The 14,840-nt window shown below is 45.4% G+C and overlaps 1 protein-coding gene across 1 annotated transcript in view; it reads left to right on the top strand.

The window, feature by feature from the left end:
* LOC137525971 (histone H1.3-like) overlaps positions 1-14,840 on the top strand; it is a 265,301-nt gene that overhangs the window by 172,740 nt on the left and 77,721 nt on the right. The window contains exons 15-16 of the mRNA XM_068247181.1: positions 13,123-13,179; positions 14,050-14,097. Coding sequence (XP_068103282.1) covers positions 13,123-13,179; positions 14,050-14,097 — 105 coding nt within the window. The remainder of the gene's footprint in view (positions 1-13,122; positions 13,180-14,049; positions 14,098-14,840) is intronic.

Raw genomic sequence — 14,840 nt, 5'->3', positions numbered from 1 at the left:
CCTATAACATTGCCGGCGGGAGATTTGGGCACAGGGTAAAGCCAAAAAACAGCTTACCCTGCTCCTGCACAAGTCTCAACAGCATCAATTACTATTCCCCCTCCAGGGCGCCATGGATAGTGGGTAATAATGTAATTCGGCTTCCAGCTATTGCTGGCGGCCGAATTAGTGTTTTTGCAGTGATTTATGCTTCATCATCTCATGGCACCCAGTGAGCACAGCTATAGCTGCAATTCCTATTACGGCCTATGGTGGCACCAGCTGCGCCCAAATCTTCTGCGCTGTTTATACTGCGCTCACAGTTTCTGGACTGTATCAAGCTTCCGCGAGCAAATGCGCAAGGAAATTTGTGATTGCACACGGAAATTCGCGATTACGCACGGAAACGCGTGCAAAAATGCTAGAGCGGCCGTGATATGAGTTATCACGGTTTAGTGAATCAAGCCCTTAGTGTGCAAGGAGCCTTATGCTACGTACACACTTGGAAAAGGCAAGATCACAGACCAATTTTACCCCCTACACAAAGAGGCTGTACTCATGCAACAGATCAGTATCTGCAAAAAATCAGTTCCTGCAAAATACATTCATAGTGTAATGATCCGCTCAGGTGCCTGCGCAGGCAGGCAGCTTTTTGACCACTGTTCAGGTCTGCATTCTGCAGGTCTCTGGAAGAGAGACCTTTTTGTCAGTTTTGCAGCTTGCTGCTGCTAGGGAATTTGCATACGTTGGTCATGCAAATTTCCTAGCCACATCCTCTGGAGGTTTGTACTATAAATACCATGTGATATCACAGACCTGCGCTGGTCATAAGGGTTAGTCCTGTGAAACACTCCTGGAGTGTCAGCCTTGCTCATTGTTTGAAGATTAGCCTAGAGTAATTCCCGGGACTGCACTAGGCAGGTTCCCTAGTGCAGTTAGTGCAGTTATCTGTTTTGTTTGTCTGTTGCGATTGTCCTGTCCCAGTGGTAGTCGACAGGAAGTCGTTCTGATCTTTGTTCTTGGAGTATAGCTGGAGCAGCGGTTGCTACCAGCTATCTCATCTAATCTGTCTTGCCTGGATCGCACTAGCCTTGCGCTAGTGCTGTGGATCCGTCTCTCTCACTTATTCCTGTTTTCGTGTATCTGTCTTGTCTGCTACGAACGCTTGCTGGAGGCTCGGTGAGGTAACCGTTAAGCAAGCACTCGCGTCCTCTGTTTCATGTTTGTCTGTCGGTGGTTAGTTAGACGTGCTTGTCTCTGTTGTGCTTAACACGCGGAGACCGCGCATAAATGCGTGCACTGTTGCGAATGAGTGCGGTGTTCGCGTTTAGTTAGCGTTTGTTATTTTCCTTATCTTCTCATTGTATATTTGCTGTGCCTTTGCTACTCTCGTGCTCTGCCTTGCTGTAGCCTTGTGTCACCTCTGGCAATCGCTTCTCTCGCGATTGCGTTCCTACTTCATATCTGCTGTTGTGTATGCTCCATCGCGGGTTGGCGACTAGATTGGGGCACATACATACATTCTATCCCTGTGCTCATTCTCTTTCGCAATCGCTTTTCTTGCGATTGCGTTCTCACTTGGTTTCCTCTGTTGTGTGTCCACCGTCGCAGGTTGGCGGCTAGATTGGTGGACATACATACATTCCTCATCTGTGCTTATTCGGTCTTGTGTCGCTGTTAGCAATCGCCATCTCTGGCGATTGCCTTCTCACTTTATCTTTCTGGTTGTGTGTTCATCGTCGCAGGGTGGCGACTAGATTGGTGGACATGCATACCCTCTGCCGCTTTGATCTCTCTCTTTCAGGGCTATCTTGCCCTGCGTTTCTTCCCTTCGTACAATTCCTGTCTGGCATCTGTGGCAAGGCAGAGAAGCTGTTCCTCTGCACTCCACAGCTCCACCTGTCGACAGGAATTTCCATCTACAGGTGCATTGCTCCTTTTGCTGGGTTCCCTCAAATTACACGCTTGTGGAGGATTTCCGCAGTGTCAGTGCACGCCCTGTGCGCTGATCACCGAGAGAATTCCACAATCGTTACACATGGGGCTTGATTCACAAAAGAGTGCTGTTAGCATGGCCGTTTTCGCGCGAATTCGCGCAAACGCGAATTTTACCGAGAAATTGATAAGGGTTTCGCGCGAATGTTATCGTTTTGCGCGGAAATTCGCGATCACGCGCAATGCGAAAATTCGCGCGAAAACGGCCGTGCTAACAGTTAACACTCTTTTGTGAATCAAGCCCATAGTCTATGATAAATGCAGATCTCATACACACCTTAATGGACAATCGCCTGCAGATCAGATCTTTTGCGGAACTGATCTTTTGCAGATACTGATCTGTTGCATGTGTACAGCATATTTGTGTACTGCATCTTGCAAAGATTTTTATCTGATGGGGAGTTCAGCTCAATAGACTGTGTAGAGTATGGCTCTCATACTACATGGAAGGGGGTAAAATTGGTCTGTGATCTTGCCTTTTCCAAAGACTTTTATCTGAAGTGTGTACGTAGCATTAGCCTGGGGAGAGGGTGATGGGAAATTTGGACTCCAGCTAGCGGTGGAAATTTTTTGTGCGGCCATAGGCACCCACTGAAATACCGGCATTGCGGGGAAATTTGGGCGCCCACGGCGCCTGATAAATATTGTTTATCATAGCCCACCAACAGAAAGCTCTATTGGTGGGCATAAAAGGGGTGGGGGGGAATCACTTGTGTGCTGAGTTGTACGGCCCTGCAGCAAGCACATAAAGCTGTAGTGGCCTATTTTGTAAAAAATAGACTGGTCACTAGGGGGGTTTAAGACTGCGGTCCTTAAGTGGGTAAAACTGTTTGCTTTAACATATACTGTAGCTAACACAGTACAATACTGTACTAGAGAATTAATGTGTACATTACAGTATGGTAGTTTAGGAAATAGAGATGGGCCGAACAGTTCACTGGTGGACAGTTACTGGCGGATATCAGGTATTCGCGCCCACGGTGAGCACATGGCTTCTTCAACCCGCCGCCTATACATCATCATTTAGCAAAATTTTGACTCCTTACCTCACAGTCAGCAGACACATGGCAGCCAATCAGTCTGCACTCCCTCATGGACCTCCCAGCCCCCTATAAAAGGCAGTTGCGCTGGCCATGTTTCATTTTGTCTTCAGCTGCTGTGGTGAGAAGAAGGGACAGAGAGCATTGCTGTGGTAGGGAAAGTTAGTTAGGCCTGTTTTCTTGTTTCTCTCTGACTGACTTGCTGTGAAAGCACCCCAAATAGTCCTTTTGAGGGCTACTGCATTGTTCTGTTGTTTTTTTTTTTTGTTTTTTGTTTTTTTTTGTGTGTGTGCGGCACTCCACAGCCCACAGGCACCCACTACTACAGTGAATTAATTTAGACTGCATTCTGATAGCAGTTCCTGCTCATCTGCCCACAGTCAGCTTTTTGCACCGGCGTACCTACCGGGGATGCGACCCCATCAGCCGCAAAGGGGCCTGGGGCCGTTCTGGGGCCCGCTCACTGTGCACGGGGGGAGCGCTGCCGCCCGCCCGATTCTGGACCCCCCAGCAAGGTGCTCAACTGGCCGCAGCATCTAATAGACGCTGCGCCAGTTTATTCCCCGCAGCCCCGCTCCAGCAGCTTGCATATTCCTCCAGCAGGCAGAGCAGGGCTACGGCAAGATGGCTGCCGAAGTCCTGCACTGGAGACTATTTATGTCTCCAGTACAGGGCTTCGGGCGCCATCTTGCCGTAGCCCTGCACTCTGCCTGTCAGCGTGGGAGATGTGCTGCATTGCACAGGAGGATCGTCGCTGGAGGAGCTGCGCACCAGAGGCCGGGAGAGACTCCTGACAGGTAAGTTAATTGTTTTTTTTTTTTACAGGGGCATTTTTTTCTGGTGTCTGCTGCCCACATTACGATTTTCTGGTGACTGCTGCCCACATTGCGATTTTCTGGTGACTGCTGCCCACATTGCAATTTTCTGGTAACTGCTGCCCACATTGCGATTTTCTGGTGACTGCTGCCCACATTGCGATTTTCTGGTGACTGCTGCCCACATTGCGATTTTCTGGTGACTGCTGCCCACATTGCGATTTTCTGGTGTCTGCTGCCCACATTACGATTTTCTGGTGCCTGCTGCCCACATTGTTATTTTCTGGTGACTGCTGCCCACATTGCGAATTTCTGGTAACTGCTGCCCACATTGCGATTTTCTGGTGACTGCTGCCAACATTGCGATTTTCTGGTGACTGCTACCCACATTGGGATTTTCTGGTGAACTCTTCCCACATTACAATTTTCTGGCCCACATTACGATTTTTTGGTGAACACTGCCCACGTTACGATTGTCTGGTGAATGCTGTCCACTTTACGATTTTCTGGTGAACGCTGCCCACATTACGATTTTCTGGTGAACGCTGCCCACATTACGATTTTCTTGCGACTGTTGCCCACATTAGGGTTTTCTGGTGAACTCTGCCCACATTGTGATTTTCTGGTGACTGCTGCCCACATTGCGATTTTCTGGTGAACTCTGCTCACATTACGATTTTCTGGCCCACATTACGATTTTCTGGTGAACACTACCCACGTTACGATTGTCTGGTGAATGCTGTCCACATTACGATTTTCTGGTGAACGCTGCCCACATTACGATTTTCTGGTGAACGCCGCCCACATTATGATTTTCTGGCCCACATTACGATATTCTGGTGAACGCTGCCCACATTACGATTGTCTGGTGAATGCTGTCCACGTTACAATTTTCTGGTGACTGCTGCCCACGTTACAATTTATTTCTGGTGGTCCTAAAGTCCAGAAATTATTCTGGACTTTAGGACCACCAAACAGACCACTCACCTACCCCTAATGATCAATGCAGAGGCTGTGGAGAGAGTTTCCAGCTTCAAATTTTTGGGAGTCACCATCGTAGAGAACCTGTCCTGGGCTGACAATGCTTTAGCTCTAACTGGCAAAGCACAACAACGCCTCTACTTTCTGAGGAAACTATGGAGCGCTAACCTCCCACAGAAGCTGCTGGTTAATTTCTACAGATGCACTATAGAAAACGTTCTGACCAATTGCATGACGGCCTGGTACAACAGCTGCACGAAGGTTACTAGAGAAGCCCTGCAGCGAGTTGTTAAAACAGCAGAAGCCATTATTGGCACTGAACTAGCATCACTGGATAATAATATAATACTCGCAGTGTGAGAAGGGCCAAAAACATTATCAAGGACAACACTCACCCTGGAAATGCCTTGTTTGAGCTCCTTCCATCAGGTAAACGTTTTAGATCAATCCGCACACACACAAACAGACAGACTGAAAGACAGCTTTTTCCCATCCGCCATAAACTTGATGAACTCTGAATCCTCTCTGAAATAATTAACACCGTGTACAAATTGTTTAAACATCTGTAATACCTGGCATACTTGTATAATTTCTTCTCTTCCTTGTTACTTTCACTATGTTCCCTATATGCACCGTGGGGTTGTCATGAAAAGTAATTTCGTTGTGTTACACAATGACAATAAAGTGAATTGAATTTTCTGGTGACTGCTTCCCACATTACGATTTTCTGGTAACTGCTGCCCACATTATGATTTTCTGGTGAACTCTGCCCACATTATGATTTTCTGGCCCACATTACGATTGTCTGGTGAAATGCTGCCCACTTTACAATTAATTTACAGTGAAACGCTGCCCCATTACGATTATTAGGCACCTATGGGGTATGGGGGGGGGGGGGGGGCATCCAAATATTCGCAGGGGGGCCCAGTGATTTCTAGTTACGCCCCTGGCTTTCTGTCAAGGAAGTTTTGGAGCAGAAGAAGCCATTGTCTCAGAGTCATCCCCTTGTTCGGCGTCTGATAGCTGGCTTGTCTGAACTGTTAGCCCGCCATCTTCTTGAAGATGATAAGATTTACATACAGATATAGGAAAACCGTAATATAGAAATCATCTCAACAGATGTGACAAAAGGTGTAACAATCAGTCCTTCTGGAGGGAAATGTTCCCGTATTGTAGAGGTAAAGAAGAAGTAAGTAACATATGACATATAACATAACGAAGAAAAGCACATAATGTACGATTGGTGATAGTAATAATAATACTGATGCTGGTGTCGGAGTGCCTTGACATATATATAATCTTGTGGTTTGATTATGTTGTTCTGTGGCTCAGGTAATTTAGGCCTATTCTTAATGGGTAGAGTAGGAAGTCAGTCTTGTAGACAAAATGATATATATGATATAGGGGCCAGTGTAGTTATCATATGATGTTATTCCCCAATTGATGGCATATATGGGAGCCATTTACTTACCTAAGCCACGGATCCCAAATGTTGAGATATCTGGCGGTTGTTTCTAGAAGTAGGCTAGACAGATATTTATTTATGCATATATTATTGATTTTATTTATTAAATTCTCCCATGGTAATAATAACTTATCTTTCCACTGTTTAGCAATTATAGATTTTGCTGCTTTATTCACTTTCAAAAGCAAGGTGTTTGTTCAAATTAGACAATGGGTAGCTCAGTAAGGAGTTAAACATGTTTGGACGGATGTCCTTTCCTATGATTGAGCTCACATATTCGTATGTTTTTTCCCAGAATTTTTGAGAAGTTGGGCAGTCCCACCATATATGTTTAAAATCTCTTGTGGTGGTGCAGCCCCTAAAGCAGTTTGGATTTTTATCAGCGGAGAATTTAGAGTATCTCTGTGCGTGAGGTGAGATCTATATAGAACCTTAAGAGACGTTTCAGTGATTGATACATTAGTGGAACATCTGGACATGTTGTTTCATATCGTTCTCCATTCTTCCTCCGATATATTTCTGGTGATATTTTTTCCCAGGCCCTTTGTGATGTGTTTTTAGAGGCTGCATCTCCGCCAGAGATTAATTTATATATTACAGAAATGGGCTGGTTAGGTGGATTGCCCTTTTTATGGAGCTTTTCTAGGAGAGTTGGTTGTAGCATTGTGGTTCTGAGATTAGATGTGGCGTAGTAGTGATATATTTGACAATATCTGTGATACTCTCTTAAGGGAATATGATAGTTTACTCTTAGTTCCTTAAATGACATAATGTTTGTTTTACAAGTGATATCCTCGAATTTGGGAATATTAGCTTCTCGCCACCAGTTAAAAGCTTTATATTCAATTCCTGGGGGGAAGCTAGGATTCATATTTACTGGGGCCCATGGGGAGGGGGATGATATTAACTTAAATTTGAATTTCATTTTGTTCCATCATTTAAATGCGTCTACGGTTATTGGAGAGGCAGATGACCAGAATTCTTTGGGGTGATTGTCCAGCCAGATAGAATCCTGAATTAAGCATGGGGAAATGTCATTGTTTTCAATGTCCTTCCAGATCAGGGTGCTATGAGCAAAGGACGTGGAAAACCATTGGGCTAATCTGGCTGCTTCATAATATTTAAAAAAGATTGGGAGACCTATTCCTCCAAGTTCTTTCGGAAGTGATAGGATGGAGGACTTAACGTTCGGTCTCTTAAAACTCCATATGAAGGAGTTGGTGAAGGCCTGAAATTTATCTATTGGGGATTTGGGTACTTCTGTGGGAAGTGATCTAAACAAGAACATGAGTTTGGGCAGAATTATCATTTTTAGGATATTTACCCTTCCCATCCAGGAATATGTAGTTTGTCCCAGCCCAGCATCTTATTTTTAAGATTCTTTAGGAGCGGGTTGTAATTCAGGTGGTACAGATCCTTCAAATCTTTAGCTATCTGTACTCCCAAATATTTAATACTTTTCGATTTCCATGTGAATTGGAATGTATTCTTTAGTTGTTGTTCGTGATCGCTCGGGCAGTTGAGTGTGAGGGCCTCGGTTTTATCATGGTTGCATTTCAAACCCGATATACCGAAATCTCTTAAGATATCGGAGACCGTATTGATTGATATGAGCGGATCTTGTAAGAATAGAGGCAGATCAACCATGAATGCATTACATTTATGTTCGGTTTCCCCCACTCTTACTCCCTTAACCAGAGGGTTAATGCGTATCACCTCTAATAAAGGTTCAAATGCCAGTGCGAACAAGGCAGAGGGAAGGGAGCACCCCTGCCTCGTTCCCCTGGCTATTAGAAAAGCTTCAGATTCCACCCCCGCTGTTAATGTGGTAGCAGTTGGGTTGGAATAAAGGGTTCTCAAAGTTTCTAGGAACGGTCCCTGAAACCCATATTTATTCAATATTAGGAAGAGATATTTCCAATTCAAGCAATCAAAGGCCTTTCCTATGTCGATGGCCAAAAGAGCCATAGGGGATTGATGTTTGTTACTTTGGTGGATTAGATTTAGTAGCTTTCTTATGTTGTCTGGGCCTTGGCGAGATGGAATGAATCCTACTTGATCCCTTTTTATGATTGTAGGGAGGAAAGTGTTAAGTCTCTCGGCTAGTATTTTGGTGATTATTTTATGATCTAGATTTATAAGGGAAATGGGCCTATAGTTTTTGCAGAGGGATGTGTCTTTATTTTCTTTAGGTAAGACTACTATTGTGGCTTTATTTGCATCCATTCCTAAGAGACCTCCTTCTCTGATGGCACCATAACATAAACATAAGTGGGGGACTAGTATATCTTTAAAAGTTTTATAGTAGCATAGATAGGCCATAAGGTCCTGGGGCTTTGTGGGGTTTTAGTTTATTAATCACATTCATTATTTCTTCAGGTGTTATAGGGCTGTTCATCAAGTCTTGTTGTTGTAGAGTGATTTTGGGAAGGCCTAGTGAGGCTAGGAATGTTTCTATTTTTTTTTCCCGGGGAGGGGATTTATCAGAATAGAGTGTATGATAGAGTTCGCAAAAGCTTTTACCATACAAGCTGGTGGAGTCTGAGGCCTTTAAAAAAACTTATTGTGATTGGGACACAGCAGTTGAAGGTACCGGGCAGAAACTTTTTCTCCAAAAAGGCAATCCCCAACCCTTATCATAATGTGGAAAGATGAATTGTGGCATGTTTGACAGACTGGCACACAATGTTGGGGCAAGGGTCCATCTGACCATTGATACCTGGCCTGCAAAGCACGGTCAGGGCATGTATATCAATATCATGTACACTATGCATTGGGTAAACCTGTTGACGGCTGCCAAGCAAGGAATGTGTGGCTCTGAAGTGGAGTTAGTGACACTGTTATGACTGGCAGGCAGGCCTGCTGCCACTTCTTCTTCTTCTCCTACTACTCCTCCATCCTATTTGCTATGCTCCTTGGCTGAGTTCTCTTCTGCTCCTGTGGTTTTCTCTACTACTACAACAACAACTGCACCCCCCCCCCCCGCCCCCAGCTCCTTAGGGCCTATACCACATCCCAGGTATGATGGTATCACACCATCGTGGGCCTGACTTGCCTGCAAACTGAGAGTCCCAGTGGACAAGCACTCCTGGTTGCTCTGAAAGAACAGGTGGATCAGTGGCTGACCCCGCACCAACTGGATATTGGCAAAGTTGTGTGTGACAACGGAAGCAATCTGTTGGCAGCATTGAATTTGGGCAAGTTAAAGACACTCTAAAGTCTCATAAAATTCATGTTTTTATTTTAAAAATGTGTTTAACATGATAGCCCTACCTCAAACGCTGCATCCCCGCGGCTGACATCTCACTAAATCCCCCCTAACTCCCCCCTCCCTCTCCCCTCTTTCTTGGTCGTAGATTTTGCTGCCTTAGGAGGCAGAGCTTTAAGCCGCAGCTTTGCCTCCATTCACGTCTATCAGCAGTGGCTCTCTGCCTCTCCCCCACCCCTCTCAGTGAAGGAAGACTGAGAGGGGTGGGGAGAGGCGGCGATCCGCGCTGATTGACACGTGGAGATGCAGAGCTGCAGCTGAAAGCTCTGCCTCTCATAGAAGCGCTGCCTGAATTGTCCTTTCTAAATGTTTTCAGTTTCCAGTGGCTGCAGTGCAAAGAATTATTAAAAAATACAAGATGTTCTGCACTGTACAAAATCTCAGAGGATGTGGTTGGAACTAGTGCAGGATAGTGAGAGAGGTGAAAAATATTCCAAGGATCACCACCAAGGCCATCCTGATGAATCTGGGCTCTGCTGGTGGCAATGTCTCAAGGCAGACAATCCAAAAAACACTACACACTGCTAGGTTCCATGGATGCAGACCAAGGAGGATGCCACTCCCCCAGATAAGGTACAAAAAAGCTTGCTTGACCTTTACAAATGCTCATCTGGACAAAGAAGAAAACTTCTGGTCTTCTGTCTTATGGTCAGATGAAAAAAAAATTGAATTTTTTGGTCACAATTATGTTTTCTTCATATGGCGTCAAAAAGGAGAAGCCTTCAACTGAAAGAACACCATCCCCACTGTCAAATGTGGTGGGTACCTAATGCTTTGGGGGTGTTTTTCAGCCAATAGACCAGGGAACCTAATCACAGTAAATGGCACCATGGAAAAAAGAGCAATACATGAGGATTCTCAATGACAACATCAGACAGTCCGCAGAGAAACTTGGCCTTGGGCACCAGTGGACATTTTAGCATGACAATGACCCAAAACACACAGCAAAAGTGAAGAAGAAATGGTTAGCAGACAACATTAACATTTTGGAGTTGTCCATCCAGAGTCATGACTTCAACTGAGAATCTGTGGAGGGAGCTAAAGATCAGGGTGATGGCAAAAAGTCCCTCAAACCTTAAAGATTTGGAGCTCATTGCTAAAGATAAATGGGCAAAAATACCTGTGGAGACATGCAAAAAGCTTGTCTGCAAATATGGGAAGGAAGCGTTTGATTGCTTCAATAGCCAATAAAGGCTTTTCTGTTGATTATTGAGAAGGGTCTGAATAATTTTGGACTGGACACTTTTTGCTCAAATGTAATAAAAGCTGAAATTGTTTTTTTTCCCCCCACAATAATGCCTCTTGTACATCATCTTATTATATTTTGGGAGACACCTATGTCATTATCCATCAAAAAATGACTTGCTGGTTGAATAAAAGTAACTTTAAGTCAAAATTTGCAAGGTGTATGAATAATTATGGGCAGCACTATGAATATCCAGGCTTTCTGGAGGTCCTCAAGCAGCCCAGGAAGGTGTGTGACCACTTGAGGCATTCCTCCATTGCCAAGGCACACTTTGCAGATATTCAGCGGCAAAAGAACCTGCCAGGGAGGCGCTTGATTTGCGACAGCCCGACTCACTGGAATTCAATGCTCCTCATGTTTTGACCACCTGCTCCAACAGGTAAAAGCCATTAACAAGTATCTGTATGAGTACTAGGACTGGCCGTAGGGAGCTGGGGATTTTTTTGCCGTGTTACTGCCTGGATGCTCATGCGCAATGCCTGCAGGCACTTTCGTCCTTTTGAGGAGGTGACAAACCTGGTGAGTCGCAGTGAAGGCTCCATCAGCGACCTGATCCCATATGCTTTCTTCCTGGAGAGTGCCCTGCGAAGAGAAGTGGATCAGGCTGTAGAGAGGCAAGACAAGGAAGAGGAAGAGTTGTGGGCACCATCACCAACACAACTGGCTTTGAGGAGGAGGTGGAATAAAAACTGCAGCAGGCGTCCCAGGGGGCTTGTGGGCACCTTTTGGGTACCTATGGTGTTGTACGTGGCTGGGGGAGGCGGAGACCTTCCATGACATAGTGAGGAAGATGAAGAGGAGATAGCTAGCTTGGCATCCATCCTTGTGCAAATGGGGTCTTTTATGCTGTCCTGCCTGTTTAATGGATGCCTGTATAAAAAGGCTCAAGTTGAACAAGTTGAATTATCAAATCAAAATAAGTCAGAAAGGATTCAGCAGTTGCACAGCAGCCTGAAAACTAAGCTGTACACTGCGTTCAAGGGTAACGTCAGCACGACGGAAAAGAGGTGCCAGTAATGCTCCTCCTCCTCCCACGGCCAGTAAGGACAGGACTCTTCCGATGTGATGGTGATGTCGGACATGCACAGTTTTTTTAGTCAGATACATCGCCCCAGCCCTTCAGGATCCACCCTCAGAGAACTCCTCGCCCGAAAGGTAGCGGACTACCTGGCCTTAGCTGCTGATATAGACACTCTTGGGAATGATGAACCACTGGACTACTGGGCGCGCACACTTGACTTGTGGCCTGAGCTGTCACAATTAGCTATCAAACTTCTGTATTGCCCCACCTTAAGCATCCTGTCAGAAAGGACCTTCAGCGCAGAAGGAGGGATTGTCACTGAGAACAGGAGTAGCTTAGGTCAAAAAAGTGTTGACTACCTGACCTTTATTAAAATGAATGAGGCATGGGTCCCGGAGGGTTACTGCCTGTCAGAGGACTTGTAAATCGGTCCCCACACAGCTCTATTGCCTGTCTGCATGCTGTGTGCCTTCTCCAACACATTACACTACCACCACGTGTACACACTCTGAACATTTTAAAGCAGCCTTTTATTCCACCAATTTATGTATGTACTGTGATTTCTGCCCTTTAGCAATTAAAACCCGACTCTGCGTTAACACTGTAATTTGTGGTTGGACTATGGCATGGATCCCCCTTTGGCATGCCATAGTCCAGGTGTTAGACCCCTTGAAATACATTTTCCATCACTTTTGTGGCCATAAAGAGTTCCTGTAGGTTTCTAAATTTGCCTGCCCATTGAAGTCTATGGCAGTTTGCCCGGTTCGCACAAACTCATGGAAGTTCGCGTTCGGTGTCCGTGATCCCAAAATTCATCTCTATTAGGGGATAGTTAAACAGAAGCATAAACAATTGGCTTACGCTAAGTGCTCACCTCGTGATGCAAGGCGATGGATACAGCGACGTCTCCCTGACGACGACTGTTCCCCCAATCAATCTTCCTTCATCTTCTGGCCAGCGGGTATGCGCAATGTTATGCAATGGGTACAACAAGACTCAAAGCTTTAAGGGTCATAAGCCGCGCGAGGTTAAGAAATGTTAAGTAATCGCGCAGCTGTACCCATGTCATGAGATTGCATAAATGACCGCTTGTTGCTCAAGAAATCTCCGGTCGTTGGGAAACTCATCGGAAGAATCACAAGGTTGACACGGGGCTTTAGAAACTACTTCCATAACATAATACTTACAGATACATACTCTGATTTGTCTAATATTTAAAGTAACACAGAATTCACCAAGGCTCAGTTTTGACACTTTCACCCATTTGTACTTACACTAAAAATGAAGTTAAGAATTCTCTCTGTGTTTTCAGATGGCAAATTATCTAGTGGTGAAGGAAAACCCTCTAAGAATGTCCTCAGTAAAAAAGGTAAATCGTGTTGACATTCGACAAATGGTTACGAAGCTCGTTCCTGAACCTCTGCCCCGGTTATGTGCCTCCTCCTTAACCCCAAGTGTCAGGAAGACCACAGAGACAGACTGCGAATGACAGTGCAGATGGCCAGGGGGTTGGACAGGTATTTATACCTCATCAATAAATAGTATCATGCTGATTGAAGATGTCTGCTTTAAATATATAACTAACACAGTACAATACTGTACTAGAGAAGTAATGCGTAAATTATGGTAAGTTAGTTTAGGAAGTAGTTAAGCAGATGGAGAGACAATTGACTTACAGACTACTTCCAGAACATATTATTTACAGATACATACTCTGATTGGTCTAAGGTTTAACCCTCCTGGTGGTCTATTAAAAACTGCCAGGGGTCAGCACAGCAGTCTTTTTTTATTTTATTTTTTATTTTAAATTATGTAGCGAGCCTAGGGTGAGTGCCAGTGCAGCGGCATCCCCCCACCCGCTTCGATCGCCTCCGGCGATCTGCGATCAGGAAATCCCGTTCAAAAGGGCTTCTCCCGTCGCCATGGCGACGGGCGGGATGACGTCATCGACGTCGTGACATCATCGGGAGTCCCGATCCACCCCTCAGCGCTGCCTGGCGCTGATAGGCCAGGCTGCGCAAGGGGTCTAGGGGGGGGGGGGGCGGCGCGACAGATAGCGGCGAATCGGCGTGCTCACGCAGCTAGCAAAGTACTAGCAAATTGGCCCCGCAGGGCCTGAGAAATCCTCCTGCTCAGCTTACCTGCGTAACCCAGATTCCACAAGTCTCAGTTTTGACAACCTCAACTGTTAGTTATTACTTATACTTACAATGAGCTCAAAACTTCTTTCTATTTTCAGATGTCAATTTACCTAGTGGTAAAGCTAAAGCTGCCTCCAGTAAAAAAGGTAATACCATTGAATTTATTATAGTCCGGTTTTTAGACCCTGCAAATAGGCTTTGAATTGTGTGTGTGTGTGTGTGTGTATGTGTGTGTGTATGTATATATATATACTGTAACCGTGTAATTCTCTTCAGCAGTCTCAGCAGGAGTAAACTGCCGCATCACCGCCACAAAATGAGGGCATTAGACCCCCCCAAATCCCCGGGCAAACATCCACGACCAACTCCGTTGTGGATTCTGCTGCCCTGAGAGGCAGAGCTTTCAGCTGCAGCTCTGCCTCTCCTGAGGTCAATCGCTGTCCGGATCTCTGCCTCTCCCTACCCCTCTCTATGAAGGAGAAGTGGGAGGGGCGGGGAGAGCCGGCGATCCACCATGATTGACATCAGTAGAGGCAGAGCTGCAGCTGAAAGCTGTGCTTCTTTGAGGAAGCACTGCCTGGATTACCCCCTGGGGATTTGGGGGGGTCTAAAGCCCTCGTTTTACAGCAGGAATGCGCCGGTTAACTCCTGCTGAGACTACTGAAGCGAATTACAAGGTAAAAGTAGCAAAATGTATTTGCTTCAGAGTCTCTTTAAGTTAATCACTGACTGTCTAGCTAAATACAAGTATCAAATACAGTAAAAGAGCAATGAAATGAGTGAGAACGCTGTGTTTTGACACAAAAAAACACTCTTGCTTTCTTCAATATGGCCTGAAGATGCTCTCTGAGTGCCACAGAGTCTAGCAAGGACAGAGCTCTGTAAATGG

Source organism: Hyperolius riggenbachi, chromosome 7 (assembly GCF_040937935.1).
Source record: "Hyperolius riggenbachi isolate aHypRig1 chromosome 7, aHypRig1.pri, whole genome shotgun sequence".
Lineage (NCBI taxonomy): Eukaryota > Metazoa > Chordata > Amphibia > Anura > Hyperoliidae > Hyperolius > Hyperolius riggenbachi.
The sequence above is the reverse complement of the archived record's forward strand: the minus strand, read 5'-3'. Positions and strand labels throughout refer to the sequence as shown.